The following is a 24,465-nucleotide window of genomic DNA, read 5'->3' as shown; positions in this document are numbered from 1 at the left end:
ATCTACCACTGTTTGCTTTCCTTTCACCTATTGGAGGACATCTTGACTGCTTCCAAATGTTGGCAGTTGTCAATAATGCTACTCCATAATCATTCCTGTGTAGGTTTTGATGTGGATGTACATTTTCAACTCCTTTAGGTAAATACCTAGGAACACAACTGCTATATCATATGGTAAGCCTGTTTACTTTTGTAATTAAGAAACTTAGAAGACCTCTTCCAAAGTGGTTATACATTCTCATTAACAATGAATTTTCATTGCTTTATATTCTTGCCACTATTTTGCAGTCTCAATAGTTTTGGGTTTTATTCAATTCAATAGATAATATCTTTTTGTTTGGAATTCCCTATAGTATATGAAGAAACCCTGATGGCATGATGATTGAGCCTTTGGGTATTAATAAAAAGTTGATGTTTCGGACTCACCAGCTACTCCTTAGAAAAGACATAGTCATCTGCTCTCATAATGATTTCCACTGCGATATCAAGTCCACTTTTCACTGAAGGACAGAGGAGAACTACTCCATAGAACCTGCAAGTTTGTAAGCAGATTGCCCCGCCTTTCACCCACAGAGCAAATGGTGCGTTCGAATGGCCAATATTTCATTTTTAAATTCCAGTGTTAACCAAGTGCACCACCATTGCTGTCTAGAAAACCACCATTGGGGCCTACATCTGTCATGTAGGATCATGATGAGTGAGAGATGACTAGATGGTGGAACACTTCATTGTGCTCATGCAGAACAGGTACACAGGTCAGAAGGCTATCATTTGAACAGAATGGAACACTAATGTCTTAAAACCAGGAAGGGTGTGCATCAGGGTTTATTATTTCATATACTTTTTCAATCTATAAGCTGGAGAAATAGTCTGAGAAGCTGGACTAAATGAAGAAGAATGCAGCACTAGGATTGATTAACACAATCTTGCTTGCTGAAAACCAAGAGGACATGGGGCACATACTGACGAATATCAAAGACGACAGCCTTCATTACAGGTCACACTAAATGTAAAGAAAATTGACATCCTTACAACTGGATCAGTAGACGATCTCGTGATAAAAAAGATGGATGTTGTGAAGGATCTCATTTTAAATCAACACTCATAGAAGCAACAGTCACGAACTCAAAGAAGGCATTGCCCTTGGAAATTTTCAAAAGACCCGTGTAAATGATTAAAGAGTGAAGCCATCCTTTGACAACCGTCATCGGATGACCTATCCCATGAAATTTCATTTGAATTACAGCGATGGAGAAAAATATTGAAGGTATCTGGACCAGCAGAAGAAGAAACAAATCTGTTCTGAATAAAACACAAGCAGAATTTTCCTTATAAGCCAGATCATGGGATTTTGTTTCTCTTACTTTGGATGTGCTTCCAGGAGGGATTTTCTCTGGAGAAGGAAACCGTGCTTGGTAAAGGAGAGGATCCACACAAAAGAGAAGGACTTTCCATGAACTGGATTGACACAGTGGCTGCAACAATGGACTGAAAAACAATAACAATTTTGAAAATGGAACAAGACTGTGCGGTTGTGTGGAGAGTTTCTATGAGTCAGAACCAGCTGATAACAAATGGCAACTAACAAGAGTTGGAACGAACCCAATGGCACACGGCAGCAACTCATATGACGTCATGTGGTGCCGGGTACTTTTTCATAGCTCCTTAATCTTTTCTGACTGTAGTAATACCTGCCTTACTTGGCTATTCTCCCCTCTAAAATTGATCTTTTGGCATTTCTTCTGCCAAACCTTCCTGGCTAACTTTCCCTGGCCACGCTTCTTCATGACCTTTAAATATCAGGGTGTTGTAAGGTCGTCTATCTGGGCCCTCTGCTTAGGGCATTCTCATCTAGAACTTACAGCTAAAGATTCCTGAATTTCTATCTGTTACCTTGAGCTTCAAAACTCTATTTGACAGTTCTTCTTAGAAGTTTAATGTGGAGTGCTTTGAACTGAATTCTTAATTTTTTTCTTGTCACATTTTTCTGTCACAGACTATCACCATCCATTCAAGTGCATTTCTACCCTCTGCCACATCCATGCAGGTTCCTTGAGTTTTACCTCCAGTTTTGTGAAGCCCATGACTATCACCCTAATCTATGCCACCATCATCTCTAATTTGGGCTCTCTATATGAACTTTAATGTTAAAACAACAAAGAAAAAACCCTCAACAACTCACTCAACTTTTTCTCTTGTCTCAAAACAGCCTATTTTATATATAACAGACATAGAGATTTTTTAAAATATAAATAAAATCATGTCATTTTCTTTCTTTTATTTTTAAAAACATTTTATTAGGGGCTCATACAACTCTTATCACAATCCATACATATACATACATCAATTTTATAAAGCACATCTGTACATTCTTTGCCCTAATCATTTATTTATTTATTTTTGCCCTAATCAGTTTCAAAGCATTTGCTCTCCACTTAAGCCCTTTGCATCAGATCCTCTTTTCCCCCCCTCCCTCCCCACTACCCCCTCCCTGATGAGCCCTTGATAATTTATAGATTATTATTTTGTCATATCTTGCCCTATCCGGAGCCTCCCTTCACCCCCTTCTCTGTTGTCCGTTCCCCAGGGAGGAGGTCACATGTAGATTCTTGTAATCAGTTCCCCCTTTCCAACCCACTCACCCTCTACTCTCCTGGTATTGCCCCTCACCCCCTGGTCCTGAAGATATCATCCACCCTGGATTCCCTGTGCCTCCAGCTCCCATATGCACCAGTGTACAACCTCTGCCCTATCCAGTCCTGCAAGGTAGAATTCGGATCATGGTAGTTGGGGGGAGGAAGCATCCAGGATCTGGGGGAAAGCTGTATTCTTCATCGGCGCTACATCGCACCCTGCGTGTTACTTTCTTAATCCCTTTCTGTTATATTGAACATACACTCCTTTAACCTTAGCCCCAAACTAAGGTGACCATTTTTGTCACGGACAATTCTGTTCAGTTTATCATTTTCCCACATGTACCAGTTTGAGTCAAAATTATATGGTCACTTTATCACCAAGGCTCCTCTTACCTCTCAGCCTCATCCCTTACTGCTCCCTCTTCAATCACACCACCACTTCATATGTCTACCTTCAATGCTTCAGAGAAGGACAGAGTGCACTGAGGTAGTTTATTGTGCCAACCTGGCCGATTGAAGGGGTAAATTGAAGGGTGGAGGGATAAATGGCTTGGTAAGCCTCGCCTTTCTAGTTCTTGGGTCTCTTGCTTTGTGATGGTCGGACCAGGGTGCAGCTGCCTTAGCAGTTCCCTGCTTCAGCTGGCAAGGCTCATTTCCTGCAAGATATCCCCAAGGAGAAGCCACATGGACCTACCCCGATGCAGCCTTGGGTGCTGGAGTAGCCGTGTGGAGACCCCTGCCAGTGCTGAGATGTTTACACATTCACTGACTCAGCTTTCCTCCTGCAGTCGGCATCATTGCTTGTGTTTTGTGAGATGGAGGAGGATTTTGTGGATTAGTGTCGGACATATGGGTGAATATTGGACTTGTGGGCTTGGACAGCACTGGGTTGGGATATTTTCTTGATGCACACTTACCCTTTATATAAAACTCTCTCTTATACATGAGTTTCTGTGGATTTGTTTCTCTAAAGTACCCAGACTAACACACTCTCTTTTGACCAACCTCATAAATAAAACTTCTTTTGCAGATACAATTTAGGATGTTTTGACAACATATATTGTGTCTAACGCATGTGGTCACTATTATCATGGGCACTCACATGCTTGCCACCAGTTGTGCTACTTTCACAAGCACCTTCTTAGATGTACTAACGCAATCTTGAAAGACTGATGGATATAGTTAGCCCACTTCACACATAAGGAAGTTTCGGTGTAGACAGCTGTTCTAACAGTGGAATTTTGACTTCTACAGGACATTTGTCAATATCTGCAGACATTTGAGACATTTTCACTGTATCAGATGGGGAGCTAATAATGTCGGTGGGAGGGGCTGGAAGACTGCTAAGCATCCTACAATGTCTCAGACAGCCCTGAGCAGAAAGATGATCTGACTCAGGATGTCAGTAGTGACTAGTTGGAGAAACCCAACCACAAGCTTAGCAGTTCAACCCACGAGCCCCTCTACAGATAAAAAGTTAAAGCTTTCTGCTTTCTACTCCCCTAAAGAATTACAATCTTAGAACTCCTGCCACAGAGGGGTTGCAATGAGTCAAAACGCACTAGATGGCAATGAGGTAATGGAGTAAACAGCGGAGCCTGAATCTAAACCCGATGTTGTCGAGTTGATTCCGACTCAGAGTGACACGTTAGGACAGAATAGCATTTCATCTTTCAGTTTCCAAGGCTGTAACCTTTGGAAAAACAGACTGACATGCGGATCGCCCATGGAGCAACTGGTGGTTTTGAACCCCCGGGGTTTTGGCTAGCAGTCAAGAGCTTTAGTCATGCCACGGTATCACCGGGGCCCCTCTTTCTGATTATCAATCCCAAAGACTTCATTGAAATGATCTCATGGTTTCTCCCATGGGCACAAAATTGGGGAAACGAAAAATCTGAATTGCGGAAAGTAATAGAGCTTTAAATACTGACATCTCAAGAACGATTTTAATTTGCAGGTGATACTTAAAAATGAACGTTTAGTCACATTTGTTGTGGTACTATTTTAAGTTTTGTTATTACATTTTGGGCCATGCCTTTGTCATTTCAGAAGCTAATGAAAATGTTATGTTTTTGTTTATTTCAGGCTTTATTCTAGCGGATGACCAACCTGTCGCACCTGTGACATGCACCTCTCCAGGTGCCAAAATGGAAAATTTGCCCGTTTCTAAGGTGCACATGCCAGAAGCCATGGCCGCATCAGCAATACTAACCAAGCCAGCCACCCCAGAAACCCTCCTCAATAATGAAGTGAAGGAGAGAAGAGCCACGACACAGTCCCCTCTTCACCACCGATCTGCAGGCCGCCTGGCAGGGAAAGACACCTGGGAGAAGTTGCCCCCGCTGTCTATGTCTCAGTATGACTTAATAGAAACAGATGCATCTCTCCAGCCTTGGGGCAGCGAGAACTCCGTCCTGATTCCGGATCCACAACACCCCAAGGGCTCTCCTATCAAGGAAGATAAGTCACCTCAGGAGAGCTTGAGCGGCAGCTACCTTCAGTGTCACACCGTCATTACCAAGCAGGCAGAAGACCGGAGGAGCCCTTCCTGCCAAGTAGACCCTCCCTTGGTTGACGAAGTTACCTACTCTGGTAATGAGGTAGCTGTTACCTTGATTGACACTTCCCAACCGGGAGACCCACTGAGCTTGCACGAGCCCATTAAGATTGTCATCACTATGAGCAGCACTTCAGACTCCATGACGGACTTGGAACATCCTCTCCACCTCCAGGTGCTGGGCACAGAGAGGAAGGGCCCAAAGTCGGATGCTGAGCCAGCAACACCAGGGTTAGCCAGACCTCCAAACAGGGAGCAGGTTCCAATTCCTGTCATCACCCTTGAACTCTCTGAAGATGAGGCCGGAGGCACTGTTTGTCCTGATGGCAATGAGAATGAAGGGAAACCAGAGAGTCTGATAGTAGAAGCTTCTTCCCATCAGTGCTCTGGCTATGAATCTGCGGCAGGAGGTGATGTCACAAAAGAACGCTGCCCTGTTCCAAAGGACCGTGGTGAAGCATCCGCCCGACTCACATCCACTGTGGCCTCAGAGTCTGAGGTGGGAAAGGAAGGTCACACTAACCTTGACCCTTCATCTTCTAAGAGCAGCCATGAAAAGAGGCAAGCCCGAGTACTCAGTGTGGATAGTGGAACGGATGTCTTCTTGACTAAGAATTCTACGGAAATTATGAGTGATAAAGAGAAAGCAATACCGACTTCCAAATCTGACTTAGAGGCTAAAGAAGGACAAATCCCTAATGAATCCAACTTCTTAGAATTTGTTTCCCTGTTGGAATCAATGAACACTTCCAAGGTTGTGGCAGTCAATCAGCCGAATGTCTCAGCAGAGCAAAACAAAGAGCACAGACTTCTTGGAGGTATGAACTCACCTCAGTTCTGTCCCAATAGCACAAAAAGGCAATGCATTTCATACTAATTTACCTCTTGGGATTTAATTTTGCAAAATACAGACCAACTCTCATGTAATTGTTTGCTGCTTGGATTGGTAATGAATATTTTTTGATGAATATGCCAATACTCAGCTCTGATGAGTGAATTTTAAACTTGCAATATGCTACCAGGAAAGGTCCCTGGGTATCACAGTGCACACTTTACTACCAACCTAAAGGTTGGCAGTTCACACTCATCCAACCCGCCCAACTCACATCCAATATGGCCTCGGATCTGAGGTGGGAAAGGAAGGTCAGGCTAACCTTGACCCTTCATCTTCTAAAAGCAGCCATGAAAAGAGGCAAGCCCAGGTACTCAATGTGGATGTAGAACAAATGCCGAGACATCTGCTTCTATAACGATTATAACCAAGAAAACCCAATGCAATAGTTCTACTCTAACCCGTGGCATTACCGCGAGTCATAATCGACCCTACAGTAACTAGTTTTCTATTTCTACGAGGAAACATAAGGCATGGAAGGAATGTTTTGCTTTCCTGGAAAGAAGGAGAAATAAGTCATTTATTACCAGGGAAATAAGTCACTGTATTTTACTACAGCAACAAGACTCATGCAAAATGTTTCTTCCTTTATAATATAAAAACATTCTTGGAAGAGTCAGTATAATGATAGTTAAGTACATCTAATTTCCCTTTTGAATTTCATTATAAAATCCTATGTGGAGAATTTTTTAATTATGCCATTAAAAATAGCTACTATTGTAAGTCACTTACATATATGAACTGGAGGTGACCACACATGGTGCTTGCCAGGAGGAGACCTGCCTTTCACTGTGAAAAGGTTTCTGGGATTTAATGATAAACTGGACAATCGGCCTCACATTAACTCATTCACTCTTATAACTTTGTGTTGTAAGTGATAATATTCTTTTTGTGCAAAGAGGATATTAAAACTCAGATATTTTCACTAGTTTTCCCATGTGGATACCTCTACTAAATAGCATAACTATAATTTAAAATATATTACCTACATGGATAGGACAATACTCTGGGTCTCAGTTTCCTTGCAAGTAAAATTATATTACAGAATTAAATTTTTGATTAAAATCTCTGAATTTCCATATTCACTTTTATGATTTTGGGGGGTATATAATTTCTGTCTAGCTGTGCTGAAATTATGTCTATATGGTATCATTGCTTTCTGGAAGTTGTAGTAGCTCCTTTTCTTTACTTCAGAGTCATAGTGTTTCTTAGAGCTGGGTCATTTCACTCCTGCTGGCCACTCTTTGTTCTCTGGGATAGCCAGGAGCTGACGCTTCTGAACTTGGTGGCTCTGGTAAATTTCCTCTTCATCTTTAAAACATTTTTATTGCCATATAATTCACTTATAGTTCAATGATTTGAATATATTAAAAACAGTTATGCAATCATCACCACAATCGATTCCAGAACACATACTTCATTTTAAAATCCATTATTATCAGATCCCCATTTCTCCTAATTTCCCTTGACATCACACAAGAAACTATCAATGTAGTTACTGTCTCTGTAGATTCATCAACCTTGGATTTCATATAGAGAAAATCACACGTAAAATTCCACGAGTGACAACAAAATAAAACACCATAAAACCCCAATCCAAGTGTAAACAGAAGATAATAGAAACCAGAACTCAAATTAAATTAACTTTTAATTTGACTCAAATTAAAAATGAGTCAAAGGGGACAATTATAATAGGTTAAATTTTAACCTGACTATATCTGCAGTAATCCACTGTCCAGTGCACTCTTTCTGGGGGTAAGACTGCTTACATCCCTGGTCAATGGCTCAGGGGACTTCAATGGAAGCTTAATCCCTGTAGGGTTCTGCACATGGGCTTTTCTTGACATCTGTAACCTTGTGCCAACTGGGGACTCAGAATTTAAGCTCTAATATCATTCTTTCCTCCAATCTTGGATTTTATTACTTACAGTCCTTGAATCACACATGCTCGTGTACTTCTGTGTAGACTTAGCTGCCACCTCACTTAGATGGCTGCTTGCTTTAAGACAAACCTGTAAGGCCCAGACACTATTCTTTCTGATAGCCAGGACTCATCTGATTTCTTCATCATATTTTGCTACAGCACTCATATCTTCAGTGATCACTTCAAGAGGGCAAGTACTGTGCAGAGCCACCTCCTAAGAACTGCTTGTTGTCATTAGTGCTTAAGATTATGTGCCAGATCAAAATCAAGTCATATAGCTAATGTCTACATACAATGTGTATATGTGGTTCACTTTAAAGGCACTATTATCTGCTTATTGAGAAATAATTTAAATAAATTGCACAAGACATTTGATAATTCCAATAACGGTAGCATTCATCTAGCCAATGGTATAGAATCTAAAGAATTATTGAGCAAAGGAAAAAAGGGTTTTAGACTTACGCTGTTGTTAGGTGCCGTTTAGTCAGTTCCTATCCACAGTGACTCTATGCACAACGAAGGAAACACTGAGCTGTGCAACGCCATCCTCACAATTGTGCCAACGCTCGGTCCATTGTGGCAGCCACTGTGTCAGTCCATCTCACTGAGGGCCTTCCTCCTTTGCATGGCCCTCTACTTTACTTGACATGATGTCCTTTTCCAGGGACTGGACTCTCCTGACAACAGGTCTAAAATACCTGAGACAAAGTTTCACCATCCTTGCCTGACTGGAAGAGATCCTTCTTTGTGCCCATTCTAAAGAAAGGTGAACTAACAGAGTGCTTGGGCTGCAGAATGATATGATTGATATCACACACAGGTAAAATTTTGCTTAAGGTCATCTGACAATGGTTACATCAGTACATTGACAGGGAACTGACAGAAGTTCAGGCCAGATTCAGAAGAGGACACAGAACAGACTATCATTGCTGATGTCGGAGGGATATTGGTTCAAAGAGAATACCAGAAAGGTGTTTACTTGTGCTTCGTGACTATGAAAAAGCTACAATAAACTGCAGATAACCTTTACAAGAATGGACATTCCAGAAGACTTCATTGTGCTCATTGGGAACTTATACATAAATCAAGAAGCAGGTGTGCAAAGATACAAAGGGGATACAGCATGGTTTTAAATCAGGAAATGCATGTGTTGGAATTGTAACCTCTCACCATACTTATTCAATTAATATTCTGAACAAAGAAACTGGATTACATGAAGAAGAATGAGATTTTATGATTTGAGGATGGCTTATTAACAACCTATGATAGGCAAATGACACAACCTTGCATGCTGAAAGTGAGAAGGAATTGAAACACTGGCTGATGAAGATCAAGGATTATAGCCTTCAATGTGAATTACAACTCAGTGTAAAGAAGACTGAAATCCTCACACTGGACCAATAGGTAACATCATGATAAATAGCGAAAAGGTTGAAGTTGTCAAAAATTTTGTCTTGCTTGGATCCACAATCAATGCTCATTGAACATCAATCAAGAGGTCACAAGCTGTGTTGTGTTGTATAAATCTGCTTCATAAGATCTCTTTAAAATGTTGGAAAGCAAGGATATTACTTTGAGGACAAATGTGCACCTGTCCAAGCCCTAGTATTTTCCATTGTCTCATAAGCATGTGAAAGTTGGACATTGAATAAGGAAGGCTGAAGAAGAATTGATACATTTGAATTGTGGTGCTGGAGAAGAACATTGAAAATACCGTGGAATGCTAATGGACAAACCAATCTGTATCGATGTAAGGCCAGAGTGCTCCTTAGAGGCAAAAATAGCAATACTTCATCTCATGAACTTGGACATGTCAGAAAAGACCAGACCCTGGAGAAGGACCTCATGCTTGGTAAAATAGGGAGGCAGCAAAAGAAAGAAAGACCCCCAATGAGATGGATTGATACAGTGGCTGTAACACTAGGCTCCAGCACAGGAACAATTGGGAGGATGGCTCAATTCCGGGAAGTGTTTTGTTCTGTTGTGCAGAAGGGTAGGACCCAACTTGATGACATCTAATCACAACAGTTAGGTTAAAATGGAATGCCTTATCATTTGATCTCCCTTGTCACCTATTCAAAGTTGTTTCAGTTTTTAACATTTGCTGCTTTTTGATTGTTTTTTTTAATGTTTTGTCTAGTGGCGGTTGTTGGTTTGAATCGTCTGTTTGTTTGCTTCTTTTCTTCCTGTCTCTGTTTTGTATGATTTTCTGTAGATGGAATTCATGATAGTTAATTCTATAGAGGCAGTAACTGGATGGGTAATTGCTTAGGGGGATGGCAGGGGAGCATGGGGGTAAATGGAGTGCTATGAATAATGAGGATGGGAAGTCAATGTTCTGAAATTGATTGTGGTGGTGATTAGTCAGATCTTAATACATTGAGTGATTAAATTGATATATGAAGTACATGACTATCAAACAATTTTGAAAAGAAGACTCAAGAGTAGAATGTATGCTTTGGATTTGGAGATCCCGTACATTGAACCGACCTGATCCACGAGACAGCTGGGACACTAGAAACGAACCAGTAATAGGAGAGGGGTGGCAGGACCAGTAGATTTTCCAGGGCATGGAGTAAGTTTTAAAGCCATGCGCCTTTGGATAGGAAGCTGGCTGGTGGAGTGGGTGCCAACTCTACAATTAGAGAATCTGGCTTTCTTACCCACGAGGCTAGAGCTGAGTGCCTTTGGGGTGAGGCTTATGATATAGCCTTTGAACGTTTATTGGAAGGCTTAAAAGGGCTTTGTGACGTTTTTTGAGCAGAGCAAAGGCTAAGGAGTCAGGTGGCTGAAAGGCCAGAGAGAGACTTGCCTGCCAGCATGGCTAAGAAGAAACGTTCCTGTCTGAATAACTGTATTCTGAGAATTTGCAACTTGCTAACTTCTTTACCAAGTCTGATAATGTGAGTATTGTCTGCGAGTTGTGAGTGGCCGTTGTAGTGAATAGTCAAACCAAACTGAAAAACTGTGAGTCTGATTCCACCACTCGTCTGTCAGTGAGACATACTGTGGTGGCTGTGTGTTGCCGTGATGTTGGAAGTTGTCACTGATATTTCGAATGCCTGTAGAGCCACCCGATGTGAGCACGCAGCAGAGCTTCCAGACTATGAAGAAGGAATCAGCTGTCCACTTATCAAAGTAAGTAGCCACTGAAAACCTTATGCATAGCATTTAACCATTGTCAGGTACTGAGGCCTAATGAATGCAGGCAAAACCTTGTCAGAGACAGTGCCAGAGGATGGGCCCCGTGCGTCCAGGGACACTCAGAAGTCACTGAGAAGGAGCGGATTTCTTGGACCAGAGTCGACCATGGTGACATGGATGGAGTAAAGTCTGTGGGAATGGAGACTTTGGGATTTTTATTTCCTAATGGGGGATGGCTCAACGGTAAGAAGAAATAGCTACAAAAAGTTGTTAATCATCTGTACTTGGAATGTGCAAAATATGAATTTAGGAAAATTGGAAGTCAATAAAAATGAAGTGAAAAACATAAACATCGATGTCCTAGGCCATGGGTCCTCAAACTTTTTAAACGGGGCCAGTTTACTGTCCCTCAGACCTGTTGGAGGGCCAGAATATAGTTTAAAATAAAAAACTATGAACAAATTCCTATGCACACTGCACATATCTTATTTTGAAGTTAAAAAACAAATGGGGCAAAAACACTTGATGGCCCGGCTAAATGGCCTCGGTGGGTGGCATGTGACCTAGGCATTAGTGAGCTGAATTTAGACTGGTACTGGCCATTTTGAATCAGAAAACCATATGGTTTATTACTTGTAATTCAGGAATAACAGAATCAAGAGGAATGATGTTGCATTCATTGTCACAAAGAACATTTCACAATCAATCTTGTTATGAACAAATCGTTAGTTTTGAAAAATTCCATCATGCAATCTTCAGATTCATCTCACCAAGACCATACTTTCCAACTACCGTTCCTTACTCTTTGTTTCCAACATTTGCCAATAATTCCAGTTGCCAATAATTCTGCATATGTCTAGCTTTTGTGGTTGGTGCATAAATTTGAATAATAGTTTTATTGATTGGCTTTCCTTAAAAATGGGAAGATACAATCCTATCACAGATACCACTGTCCTTCAAGACAGATCTTGAAATGCCCTTTTTGATGATGGGTGCAACCCTATTCCTGTTGATTGTTTCATTGCTGACTGAGTACATCTGACGGTTTTCTGGTTCAAGGTGCCCAACACAAGCCCATTTTATCTCATTAACGCCTAGGACATTAATCATCATCCATTTTATTTTTGGATGATTTTCAATTTTCCTTGGTTCATAATTCATACATTCCACGTTTTAATTATTAGATTTTTGCAGCTATCCACCCCCCACCCCCAATTTTTGAATTGTGCATGAGCGACACACAGAAATCCCCAAGGCGTTATTTCATTCATTCAGCATGGTCCATCCTCCTCTGAGAAAGCAGCTCCTCCTCAGTGACAGTTTGAGTGCCCTCTGACCCCAGGAGCCCATCCTCTGGCACACTCTCCAATAGTGTTGTGCTTCCATTCATGAGGCCTCAGTATGCGACAAAGTTTAAAGGCTATGCATAAAGTTTTTAGCGGCTATGTCTTCCGAAGTGGGTGGCTGATTCCGTCTTCATAGTCTGTTGTTAGTCTGTCAGCTCTGCTGCGTGTTCACTTTCCGTTTCCCCACTGGCCTTTGCAAGACCAGTGACCAACCTTCCAACATTACGATAACACACAGCCACCACAGTACGACAAACTGACAGACAATTGTCTTAGGGTATACAAAGATAGATGATAGATAGATGATAGAAGCAGAGAGAGACATTTACTGCAAGGGTTTTGCTCATGTGATTGTATGATCTGTGTGGTAGTTAGATTTTATGTCAACCTGCACCTGTGTAAAAGTGTGCGGATAGAGTCCAACCTGTACATCAGGTAGCCTGCTGGTGCCTCCTTGGAGTGTGACCTTGTAATAAGAGAAATGGAGAACTTCTACCTCTTGCCTTTCCCCTTCCTCCTTGCTGGGGCCGTTTGTCTTTCCCAAGTGCGGGCTGCTGACTTGGAGAGCTGTCATAATTCTGTCATGTTTCCACTAATCTTGAATTTACGTGACTCTGCACCCACTGGCCTGTGCTCTCCCTGCTTCCCACTTGTCCTTTCTGCTCCACTGGCCTGCAGCTACATGAGTCTGATGATGGTCCCAGAGAGCATCGGACCCATGGACTTGGGTTAGGCTGGGTTGGGATGCCTTCTCATGTATCAGTCTTACCGCTTTTCTTTACACAACCCAACTTAACACACTCTGGCAAGCCCAAAATATGTCGATTAGGGAACAAACTGAAACGTGAGGCTTACTTCTCTGATTCATAGGTCAGATGGCAGAAAAAGTGCACAACAATGAGAGCAAGAGAGCGTAAGTTCTATAGCATGTCTAATACAGTCTGAAAACAGGTTATATATACTCTGTGGAAACTACTTTTAGATCTGATGGATTGATTACATTATACCAGCGAAGAATGTGGAAGGTGACTATATTATATTACACTGGATTGCATTATAGGACAGCAATTTCAACTAGTGTTGGGAAAGTTGACTCATAAAATTAACCACCACAAGACTGTTTCCTAATCTCTCTCTTGCCTGATGAGAAAACACTGCTGGGGCTTGAACGTGACTGCAAAAGGGTCTGATTTCCCAATATACCCTTATTTCTAGCCCTGTCTATCTTCATAAATGGCTTTAGGACTATCTTTAGACTTTGAGAATATCCTAAAGTTCAAAGCTATGGAAAATCACATGCAAATACTTAATCAAAATACTTTAAAACAAATGATTGTCTTATTTTTGATACAGATGTTTTACTTTTAGAATTTTCTAGGAATACAATCATGAATATATGAAAAAATCTTTATGAAAAACTGAAATATGGAAACAGCCTACATTTACAACAACAAAAAACTTCACATTATCAATTTGACTCTGACTTCTAGAAACTCTATAATTTTATTTACAAAAATTATCTTGTAGCAATAAAATATTAAATAACCTCTATGCTTGAGTAATGTAGAATAGTATTTAATGATATCAAATGTTTATGATGCTTTAAGATTAATATAATACCTATAAAATAATATCTGTATTATAATTTTATTTTATATACAGAAAAAATATTGTGATACACATCAAATCATTTCCAGTATTTATTTGAATGATGGCAGGGTTAAGAGTAATTTAAAACTACATAGGTAATAAGCTTCCAGAGAACTCCCTTTCCCTACAATTGAGGGATGGGAGGAAAGCGGCTACTACACAGAGTGCTTTGGAGAGATGAGCGTAGAAGATCAAAGGCATACATCTGAGTTGAACAGTTAAAACTCTGTCAGTGGATCCCCTCTATGATGCAGGTTGGACCTGATTTGGTTTCCAAAATTATCTGTATTTTTGGTTTGTAACATGTATCAGTCCAGGTAGCCTAGAGAAACAAATTCATCAGACACTCCTGTGTATAAGAAAGAGCTTTATATAAAAGAGCAATTGTATATTGAGCAACATCCCAGCCCAGTCCAGATCAAGTCCATATGTCTGATATCAGCCCTTATGTCCAATACTAGTCCAAAAACTCCTCTTGAGACTCAAGCAGCCAAGCAATAATGCCGAGTGCAGGAAGATCACAGGCCATGGGTGGAAAGTCTTGTGGATCCAGTGGTGATGGAAGGATCTTAGTGCTGGTGTGGGTCTCCATATGGCTCCTCCAGCGCCAGGACTCTGACTCCATCAGTGTGTCTCCATGTGGCTTGTCAACAGGGATGTCTGGCAGTGAGATGAAGCAGAGAGAGAGAGAGAGAGAGAGAGACCCAGTGAGCTATATATCTCCATAGCACAGCAGTTCTCAACCTGTGGGTCACAATCCCTTTGGGGGTGGAATGACCCTTTCACAGGGGTTGCCTGATTCATAACAGTAGCAAAATTACAGTTATGAAGTAGCAACACAAATAATTTTATCTTTGGGGGGTCACCACAACAAGAGGAACTGTATTAAAGGGTTGTGACATTAGGAAGGTTGAGAACCATTGACCTAGCACCTCTAAATGAGGTCATCAAGCTGTGACCTGATTGACAGGCTAAACACCACTCCTTAGTCTCAAATTGACAACAAATTATGTAACTACCACATAGTGTTTTGTTTATACATATTAGGGTGTATATCAGAGTTGTTATGTCATTTGAAGTCACCCTCTTGAAGTTGTGTTATATGTTTTCCTGTTTTGCGGTATATGAAACCCAGTATTGATGAACCTGTGGGAACAGCAAGTAGAATAAGGGTCCGGGAGGAGGTGGGTAGAGTGGCGGTGGTGGTGGTGTGGAAAATAGGGAGATGATGTCAAGGAACCCAGGTAGAAAAAGAATGGAAACTTATTGTGGTAGCAACTGTACAATTCTACTGCACATGACAGAACTATGGAAGGATATGATATATGTATTAACTCCAAACTAATAGAAAAAAATAATTGATTCTTTTCTCTTTAAATTATATACAGCGAACATGTACTATTTTATGGACATAAAAACTTCCCCCAAATTTAAAAGGAAATATTGCCCATATTTTGGAGTATGAAATGTACCCATTTAAGAGACAAGGAGACCAGACAGGATAAAGAGAGATGAACAAATCAATCTAAAGACATGCAGTGTGAATTAGGTAGAACTTCTTAAGTAACAGGTTGGTTTTTTCCCGCATCTCATTTTTCTGTGCTTCTCTGTTATTTTTTTAAGGGACATCATCATTGAGTTGTGGTATTTGTTATGATAATTATTTTCATAAATTTGTTTCTTGAGAACGGTGAAGATTTGTATCTTGACAAGTTTTCAAATGAAATGCAAATATTTTTGTACCCCCAAATTTTGAATTGTGGTTTCTCAGATGTGTGGGGGCTCACATGGAAGCTAGCAATACTTTTATAATTACCTGAGGTCTAAGAATGGAAGGAGCACTGGTGGTGATGTTGGGTAGACATTGGATTGCTAGTTGCAAGGTTGGTGGTTCAAACACACCAATCACGCAGGAAAGCAAAGAAGATGAGGCTACCCACTCCCATGAGAAAGATAGGTGATTCAAGAAATGTTTACAGCCTCAGAAACCCCATATAGAGTCTGTATAAGTCAGAATCGGCCTGATGACAGTGGGCTTTCATTTTGTGGCACTTAGGTTATGGGAATACACTGGTGATTTTGACCTTAAACTAATTGATAGTCTATGTCCTAGATAAAAAGAGGACTGAGCTTTCAGAGCATCTTCAATTTTACATAATGCTATAAGCTAAGATCTTTATTTTGGTCCATAGGTTAAGAGGACTATCAATTCAATCTACCCTCACTATTCTATATTTTGATCTTAGAGTTCATATATATATACATACATATATATAATATGTAAATGGTAAGGGCAAAGACAATACAAAAATATTTACATTTCATTTGACAAAAGTATCTTACCACATCCCCCAGAATGTTGGAAAGATAGCTCTAATTAGCTAAACTTAACTGTTTGCTTTGTGAAAGAACCATTCTACTTTTATTCAAAATATAGATTTGGAGAATGAGTGAGAACAAAAGACCAATAAGATTATGAAATGATAAATGTAAGCCTGCTCCTAAACCTTTAGCATAGGAGATCTCCAGGTTTCTTGATAAACCTTTGGTTTTATCTGATGCATCCATTGATGATTTATGAACCTTTCGGCCCCAGGTAATCTAACTGGATGGGGGGTTGTGAACACTGGACAGCCGTAAAGTTTTCTGAACGTGCAACGATCAACAGCGAATTCAGTGAAGCCAAGGGTTTCTGGCAGTGCTTGCCCAGGATGCAAATTTCTTGGTCAAAAGAGGTCAAAATTAGAAAAAAGTTAAGCCCTGAGAGTTATTTCCAACTCAGGCGAGTCAGTGTTCACTGGAGTTATTCAAGAACATCCCTGACTCGTTATGTAAAATAGGCGGTACTTGCAGATGTTTAGAGGAGTCCTGATACTCTGGTGGCTACTCCTTAGGCTGTTGTCCGGGTCGGCAATTTGAAGCCACCAGCTACTCTGAAGAAGAAAGACTGGGGTTCTCCCATAAACAGTTTCAGTCTCAGAAATCCACAGTGGGTCGCTGAGTCAGTATTGACTTCACAGCCATGAGTTTTTTTTTAGAATAGATGTTCAAAGTATAATAAATAAAGACAAGTCTCAAACACAGAAGCACTTTTGTTTTTCAAATATATTTGGGTAATCTCCATTACAATGACATAATGGTTACATGCTTCCCTGTTGACTTAAAGTTCAGTGGTGCAAACGTACCTCAGCAAAAAGACCCAATGATAAGTTCCTGTAAACATTACGTCCTAGGAAGCTATGGGGCAGATCACCGTGATTTGGAAGCTGTCAATTAGAACAACCATCAGAATGAATGAAATACAATTTATTGAAAAGCAGTTTGAATTTGTAAGAGCTGGTGGTGCCATGGCTGAACTGTCAGGTGCTAACTGAAACGTTGGTGGTTTGGACCCCTCAGTGACTCCGCAGCAGAAATGTTGGGCAGTCTGTTTCCATGAGAATGTACAGCCCTGGAAGCCTATGGGGCAGTTCAGCTCTGTCCTAGAGGCTGACTGCAAGCTGGATCCGACTCCATAGCAACACGGGTTTGTTTCTTTAAAAATGTACAAATTGAATCTATGCTTATTTCAAATTGGGTAATTTGCTTCCAAGTGCTTTTACAAGTACTTTCTAATTTAATGTAGTAACAAATACAAAACAATGTTTCCTCAGACAACTGCGGTCAGGAGAAAAAGGAGGCAATTCTGGAACGTGAAAAGGCCAGTGGATGCAATTCTAGACAAGGAAAATCAGACGTGCCGAGTCAAGACCACGCTCATACCAGCCCTGTGTTCACAGAACCTGCCAAGATCACAACCCTGTAGGAGTAATTTACTTATCTTCACACTGGTTCGGAGTGCGAGACTATCTCATTTACTTTTTTTTTTTTAAATCATTTTATTGGGGCTCATACAACTTTTATCACAATCCATACATACATCAATTGTGTAAAGCACATTTGTACATTCGTTGCCTCAACATTCTCAAAACATTTGCTCTTCACTTAGGCCCTTGGCATCAGCTCCTCATTTTCCCCTCCCTTCCCACTCCCACTTCCCTCGTGAACCCTGGATAATTTATACATTATTATTTTTGTCCCATCTTACACTGTCCAACATCTTCCTTCACCCACTTTTCTGTTATCTATCCCCCAGGGAGGAGGTTATATGTAGATCCTGTAATCAGTTGTTGCCTACCTTCCCTCCACCCTCCTTCCCTCCACCCTCCTGGTATCACGATATATATTTAAAATATAAACACATTCATTAACTATTTAATATGTTAATTTATATATTATTAAACAATTTATTATTTTAATTTAAATTGTTAAATAATTAACATATAACATAAGTTATATAACATATAACTTAATTAATATACAAATATATTTATATGCAATAAATATATCACATACATTTAAATTAAGATGCCCTGTGGGCATAGTGGTTATGTGGTGTTACGACTGCAAACTGTAAGATCAGCAATTCAAACCCCCCAGCTTCTCTGAGGGAGAATGATGAGATTTTCTACTGCCACACAGAGTCACAGTTTAGGAAACCCACAGGGTCAGTTCCCTCCTGCCCGATAGGGTCACTATGAGTAAGAATCGACTAGATGACAATGAGTTTGGTTTGGAGTATTGAGAATAAGGATGAGTCTTAATTGTTTTTGAAACTCTTATCTGTGTCAAGCTTTCAGGGCAGTAGACAAAGGCAAATCGTCTACAAGGTAACTTCTCAACAAGATAGCTCTGTCCTGCAAGTCATCAGCGGGCCCGAGACCTCTGTGCAAGATGAGATGTCCGTGGACGCTATGCATGTCTTCATCGATGAACATGGTAAGTTCTGCGAACTCTTTCCTCATTGGCCCATGGGGAAAGCGACATATTTCTCTTCCCGTGAGTGCTAGACTCTGGAACAGGAAGCCTCTTAGAGCATGTTGTACATCCTCCTGTCTCAGGTCGTTTGCACATGCCATGTAGCTCCCTGTGTTAATTCTAAATAAAAAGACTTCTCTGGATTCCCTAGACTTGATCAGTTTCCTCTCTTTTGTCCTCTGTTAGTATCTTGTTATTTTGCTAAAGTTATAATTATTTACTTAGTTGTATAATCATTTGATTAATGACATCCCCTGCCCATCCCCATCCCCACCCCAAACGGCAAACTCCAGGAGAGAAATACTCTGCACCTAGCCTGACCTTGAGATATTGTTTCATTTTCTTGGTATAAAATTGAAGATTAAATCCTTGGAAATCCTCTGAGCAATTCTACCTTGAAGAACCCTGGTAGCTCAGTGGTTCAATGCTTGGCCGCTAACTGAAAAGCCAGTGACTCAAACCACAAGAAGAGAATGTCTACTTCCATAAAGATGTGCAGCCTTTAAAACCCATAAGGAAATTCTCCTCTGTTCCACAGTGTTGACACGGACTTGTTGGCAACAAGTTTGATTTTGGTTTGGTAAAGATTGACGAGCAGTTTATAGTTTTAAGAGCCTTTCAGTCTATAGAAAAATGAAATCAAATCCAAACTAAACTCACTGACAAGTCAATACTGACTCATAGTGTCGATATAAGACAGGATAGAACTGCCCCATGTGAGTTTGCGAGAATGTAACTCTTTCCCTTACTCACTGCCAGGGAATTAATGCCCAGTTATAGTGATGCCCACCTCCCAGGCCCCCCCCGCCAGGCTCGCCCCCCGAACCCCTGCTTACATGGATAGAAAGTCCCATCTTTCTCCTGGTATAAAAACTAAGAGAATGGTTATTATGCAAAATGACTTTTATGTTATAAAGAAAAAAATTTAGCCTCTAGAGCAGGGGTAGGGCACCATTTTTTCTGCCAAGGACCAAGAACCATTTGGATATTTATTACATCATTCGCAGACCATACCCAGTTATCAACTTAGAAAGTGTTGTTGTTAGGTGCTGTCAAGTCGGGCCCGACTTAAGGCAACCCTACTCACAACAGAACCGAACACTCACTGATCCTGTGACATCCCCACGAGGGTTATCAGGGGTGAACCCATGTTGTAGCCGTTATGCTATCCATCTGCGGAAGGTCTTCCTCTTTTTGGTCTTCCTCCTTTTCAGTGCCCTGCTACTTTACCAAGTATGATTCCCATCTCTAGGAGCTGTTCTCTCCTGACAGCATGCCCAACGTCCGTGAGGTGAAGTCTCCCCATCCTTGCCACTAAGGAGCATTCTGGCTGTACTTCTTCCAAGACAGATCTGTTTGTTCTTTGACCATCCATGGTATTTTCAATATTCTTCACCAGTACTATAATTTAACTGCATTGGTTCTTCTTTCTTATTTAGTGTTCAACTCTCAAATGCATGTGAAGCAATTGAAAATACCATGGCTTGAGTTAAGTTCACCTTAGTCCTCAAAGAAACCTCCTTGCTTGTCAACACTTTACGGAGGACTTGTGCAGAAGATTTACGTAATGCAATATGTCTTTGATCTCTTGACTGCTGTTCCATGAATATTGGTTGTAGATCCAAGCAAGATGAAATCCTTGACAATTTTAACTTTTTCTCCATTCATCAAGACGTTACCTACTAGCCTACTTGTGAGGATTTTTGTTTTCTTTATATTGAGTGGCAATCCATACTGAAAAACTGTCATCCTTGAGCTTCCTTAGCAAGCACTTTACTTGCAGTGAGCATGGTTATGCTATCAGCTTGCTGCAGGTTGTCAATTAGCCTTCCTCCAATCCTGATGCTGAATTCCTTTTCATATAATCCAGCTTCCCTGACAAATTGCTTAGCTTACTGATTAAATATATCTGGTGCGAGGATGAAACTTTGAAGCACACCTTTCCTGATTTTAAACCCTGCAGTGAGCTTTGGCTCGGTTCCCACAACTGCCTCTTGAGTCATGAACAGGGTCCACATGAGCACATTGCAGTGTTCTTGGATTCCCATTTTCTCAAAATTATCCATACCTTGTTAGGGCCCCCGCAGTCGAATGCCTTAGTACAGGCAATAAAGCCCAAGTAAACACCATTCAGGTATTCTCTGCTTTCAGCCAAGATACACCTGACATCAGCAATGACAGTTCTTTGTTCCATGTCCTCTTCTGAATCAAGCCAGAACCTCTGGCAACTCCCTGTCAATGTATTTATGCAACCGTGATGGAATGATCTTCAATTTTACTTATATTTACAAGCAAAATTTTACTTGCGTGTGATATTAATGGTATTGTTCTGTAATTCGAGCATTGGGTTGGGTCACTTTTCTTTGGAATGGAGACATGTATGGATCTCTTCCAGTCAGTTAGCCAGTCTTTCAAATGTCCTGGCATAGATAAGTAAGTGCTTCCAAGTGCTTCAGCAGCCTGCTGAAACATTGCGTTTGGTATCCCATCAATTCCTGGAGCCTTATATTTGGCTTATACTTTCAGTGCAGCTTGAAATTCTTCTGTTAGTACCATCGATTCTTCTTGCTCATGACAGACTTTTAATTAACTCACCCTAATTTGATGGCAGGGACGGCTTCTATTTGATGAGCCGGCACTGGGATTTCATGGGCCTTACGTGGCCCAAGGGCTGGAAATTCCCCATCCCTGCTCTGAAAGGACTCTTTTCTCTCAAAATTTCTTTTAGATGCAATTTAATGGTGTGAGTCTTTGAGTTCCAGTCCACATTGACCTAAAAAGGTATTCTTGAGGACTCTTTTGAGAAGAGTCTTTTAGGACAGCAACTGATTTTATACCTTAATAGAGACTGAATTTTCTTTAGTGGAGCCAAGTTAACTCTATAAATTAATTCTGGTCTTGATTTCCCTCATCACCTGTTACCTCAGCAGCATGCTGCGGGATCACTCTTCCTCTGCACTCTGTTGGTGGAGGATGGCTTTCTAGGTCACCCATTACCCCGTCGATATATGAAGTCACTTGTGCATATGATACTGATGTGTCTGTGTACACACTTGTAGCTTAGCAAAGATCGCATTGACACATGAACGGAATATGCATACAAAAATAAAAAGAACATATGAGAGTAAGTAAAAATATTGTTATAAAATAATAGAAAGCTTGATTCAACAAATATATCAAGATGTGAAATGATTATTTCTTCACATACCTTTTACCTAAGTTTATATACTTCTTAAGGTGACCCTCTCTAATTGTTCCTCAAAGGAATTTTTGTTTATAAACATTTTAATACTTTATTAATAATTTATAAATAATTTATTAAAATGTATAAAATTTAAACATTCTTTAATTGATAAAAATCGCTGTCATGGAGTCAATGCTGGCTCACAGCAGCCGTGTGGGACAGGGCAGAACTGCCCCTGTGGGCTTCTGAGACTGCCTTTTTCCAGGAGGAGGAAGCCGTCTTTCTCCCGAGGAGTGGCTGATGGTTTCCAGCGGTTGGCCTTGTGGTCCGTAGCTCAATGTGCAACCACCACGCCATCAGGGTTCAAACAGCACCTTCAAGCAGTTCAAATCGTGTTCCTTTACCATAGTCCTTGACACTGGTCATTTTGGCGTAAAAATAAATCTGAGAGGTGGTAGGGTGGATTGGTAAGGTTTCCCCGAATAAGTCTTAGCGGATCACCCTTGGTACCCCTGAAAAGTAGGCATGTGCGTGGTTGTGATGGGAACAAACTTCCTCAGTGAAGCACTCCTGACATATTTCTCACTAATGCAATTTTAAACTTTATTATAACTTCTTATAAGTGATTGTCCTGCGCCCTTTGAGAAAATCTATCAAGAGGTGCCCTTTGCGATGCCCTCTAAAAAAATAATAAACAAAAACAATCAAACTTCTCCAAAGCAGTCACCAGATCCCTCTGAGCTAAGCTGCTGCCAGCTCAGCCCCTAGGAAGGCACTCTTTTGAATGGACCTTTCTTGAGAGCACCCTAGTGACACTCCGACAAGGGGATCACTGAAAGAACTTGTCTGGATCCATTCCACTGAAACCCCAGTAGCTATACATTTTCACGTACCAGTTTTTAAAAAGTCAATGAAGAAAAATTCCAAATCAACCAATTAATTAATCAATTAATAATCAATCAATTAATTGAATTTTCTTTTCACTATTCCTCATCTTCTCATGATATGCATTTTGTGAAGAAATGTAAATGATGGATCCATATTGTCAGCTGTAATTATTAAAGCAGTTCAATCAAAGCGGTTCCCTCTAACTTGGTAATGGGGTAAGCTGAAGTGATAATGCACAGATAATTGGGTAACGTGTTTTGCTGAAATGTCTTGATTTCACAGGGGACATTAGATCCTGCTATTTAAAAGCTGGGAATCAGAGAGAAGGACCTTGGCACCACCCGCTGTCTAATTATGACGGTTTTTCTCATACCAGGTAAGTGGGGCTTTGCTTGTCGGCTTGGGAGTTGTTACATTGCTGGAAGCCATGCAAGTCCAACTGAGAACGAAGTGAGGTGTCCTCATGCTAATCAGTTTACCATGTGATGACTCACGGTTTTGATGTACAAGGAAAAGAAACTGCGACTTTTTAGTATAAGAAAAAAAAACACCCAACCTTTCCTTTAGCAGTCACTTCCCAAATGAACATAGTAACATGTCAATATGACTAGAGAAGGACCCTTTGCAAGCACGATACTGCTTATAATTCACAGGAGATTACGGCACAGTTCAAGTAGATGTGATTAAACTTGTCCACATGTTTGGGCTAGAAAGGTAGACAGTTCTCATTCACAGAAGTGAAGGTCAACTGTTTGCACATATATCATCGAAACATCTTTCCCATTTTACTTCAGGATGTATTGAATAGCTTTCTTAATTGTTTTAATTCAATTAATTTCCATAAATTGGAGGTTTTGAAAGGGAGCCAAAGACAGATAAAAAAACAAAACAAATGAATAACATAACTCCAGGAATGAGTTTTGGGCTCTCACTAAATCCTAGCTGCAGTTTAAGAACACTTAGTTCTTACATCATGGCCCTGCTCGATACTCGCCCTCAGGAAGGGAACACAGAAGATTTAGGTGCTGTAGCAAAGGGTGGTGAAGAAACTAGACAGTACCCGACTGTCAGATAAAATAGCAGCTGGGATCTTAAAGGCTTGTCTCCAAACAAGTAGCCATCTAACTGAGATATCAACTAAGTCCATGTGGAAGAAGCACACCATCATCAGTCACCACAGGATTGTAAATCATGTCATCCAAAGTTGAAGAAAGGAATTGTCTCAGAGCCTAATTTGTGAGAGAGAATTGGTTTTATATAAGATTATGGATGACAGCAGAAGCCCAACAAGATACATTTGTGGGATCTACATAGGAAATAAGCCTCTGGTGGTGTCCCTCTATCTACACTAGAGGGAAGGGACGAAAGTGGTTACTAAATAGAGAGCA

The 24,465-nt window shown here is 40.7% G+C and overlaps 1 protein-coding gene across 1 annotated transcript in view; it reads left to right on the top strand.

Annotated features, from left to right (window-relative positions):
* The window catches only part of PCNX2 (pecanex 2), a 357,992-nt gene that overhangs the window by 50,250 nt on the left and 283,277 nt on the right, over positions 1 to 24,465 (top strand). The window contains exons 5-8 of the mRNA XM_075532150.1: positions 4,721 to 6,010; positions 17,802 to 17,949; positions 18,821 to 18,966; positions 23,360 to 23,453. Coding sequence (XP_075388265.1) covers positions 4,721 to 6,010; positions 17,802 to 17,949; positions 18,821 to 18,966; positions 23,360 to 23,453 — 1,678 coding nt within the window. The remainder of the gene's footprint in view (positions 1 to 4,720; positions 6,011 to 17,801; positions 17,950 to 18,820; positions 18,967 to 23,359; positions 23,454 to 24,465) is intronic.

The sequence above is a fragment of the Tenrec ecaudatus genome, chromosome 1 (genome assembly GCF_050624435.1).
Source record: "Tenrec ecaudatus isolate mTenEca1 chromosome 1, mTenEca1.hap1, whole genome shotgun sequence".
NCBI lineage: Eukaryota > Metazoa > Chordata > Mammalia > Afrosoricida > Tenrecidae > Tenrec > Tenrec ecaudatus.
The sequence above is the reverse complement of the archived record's forward strand: the minus strand, read 5'-3'. Positions and strand labels throughout refer to the sequence as shown.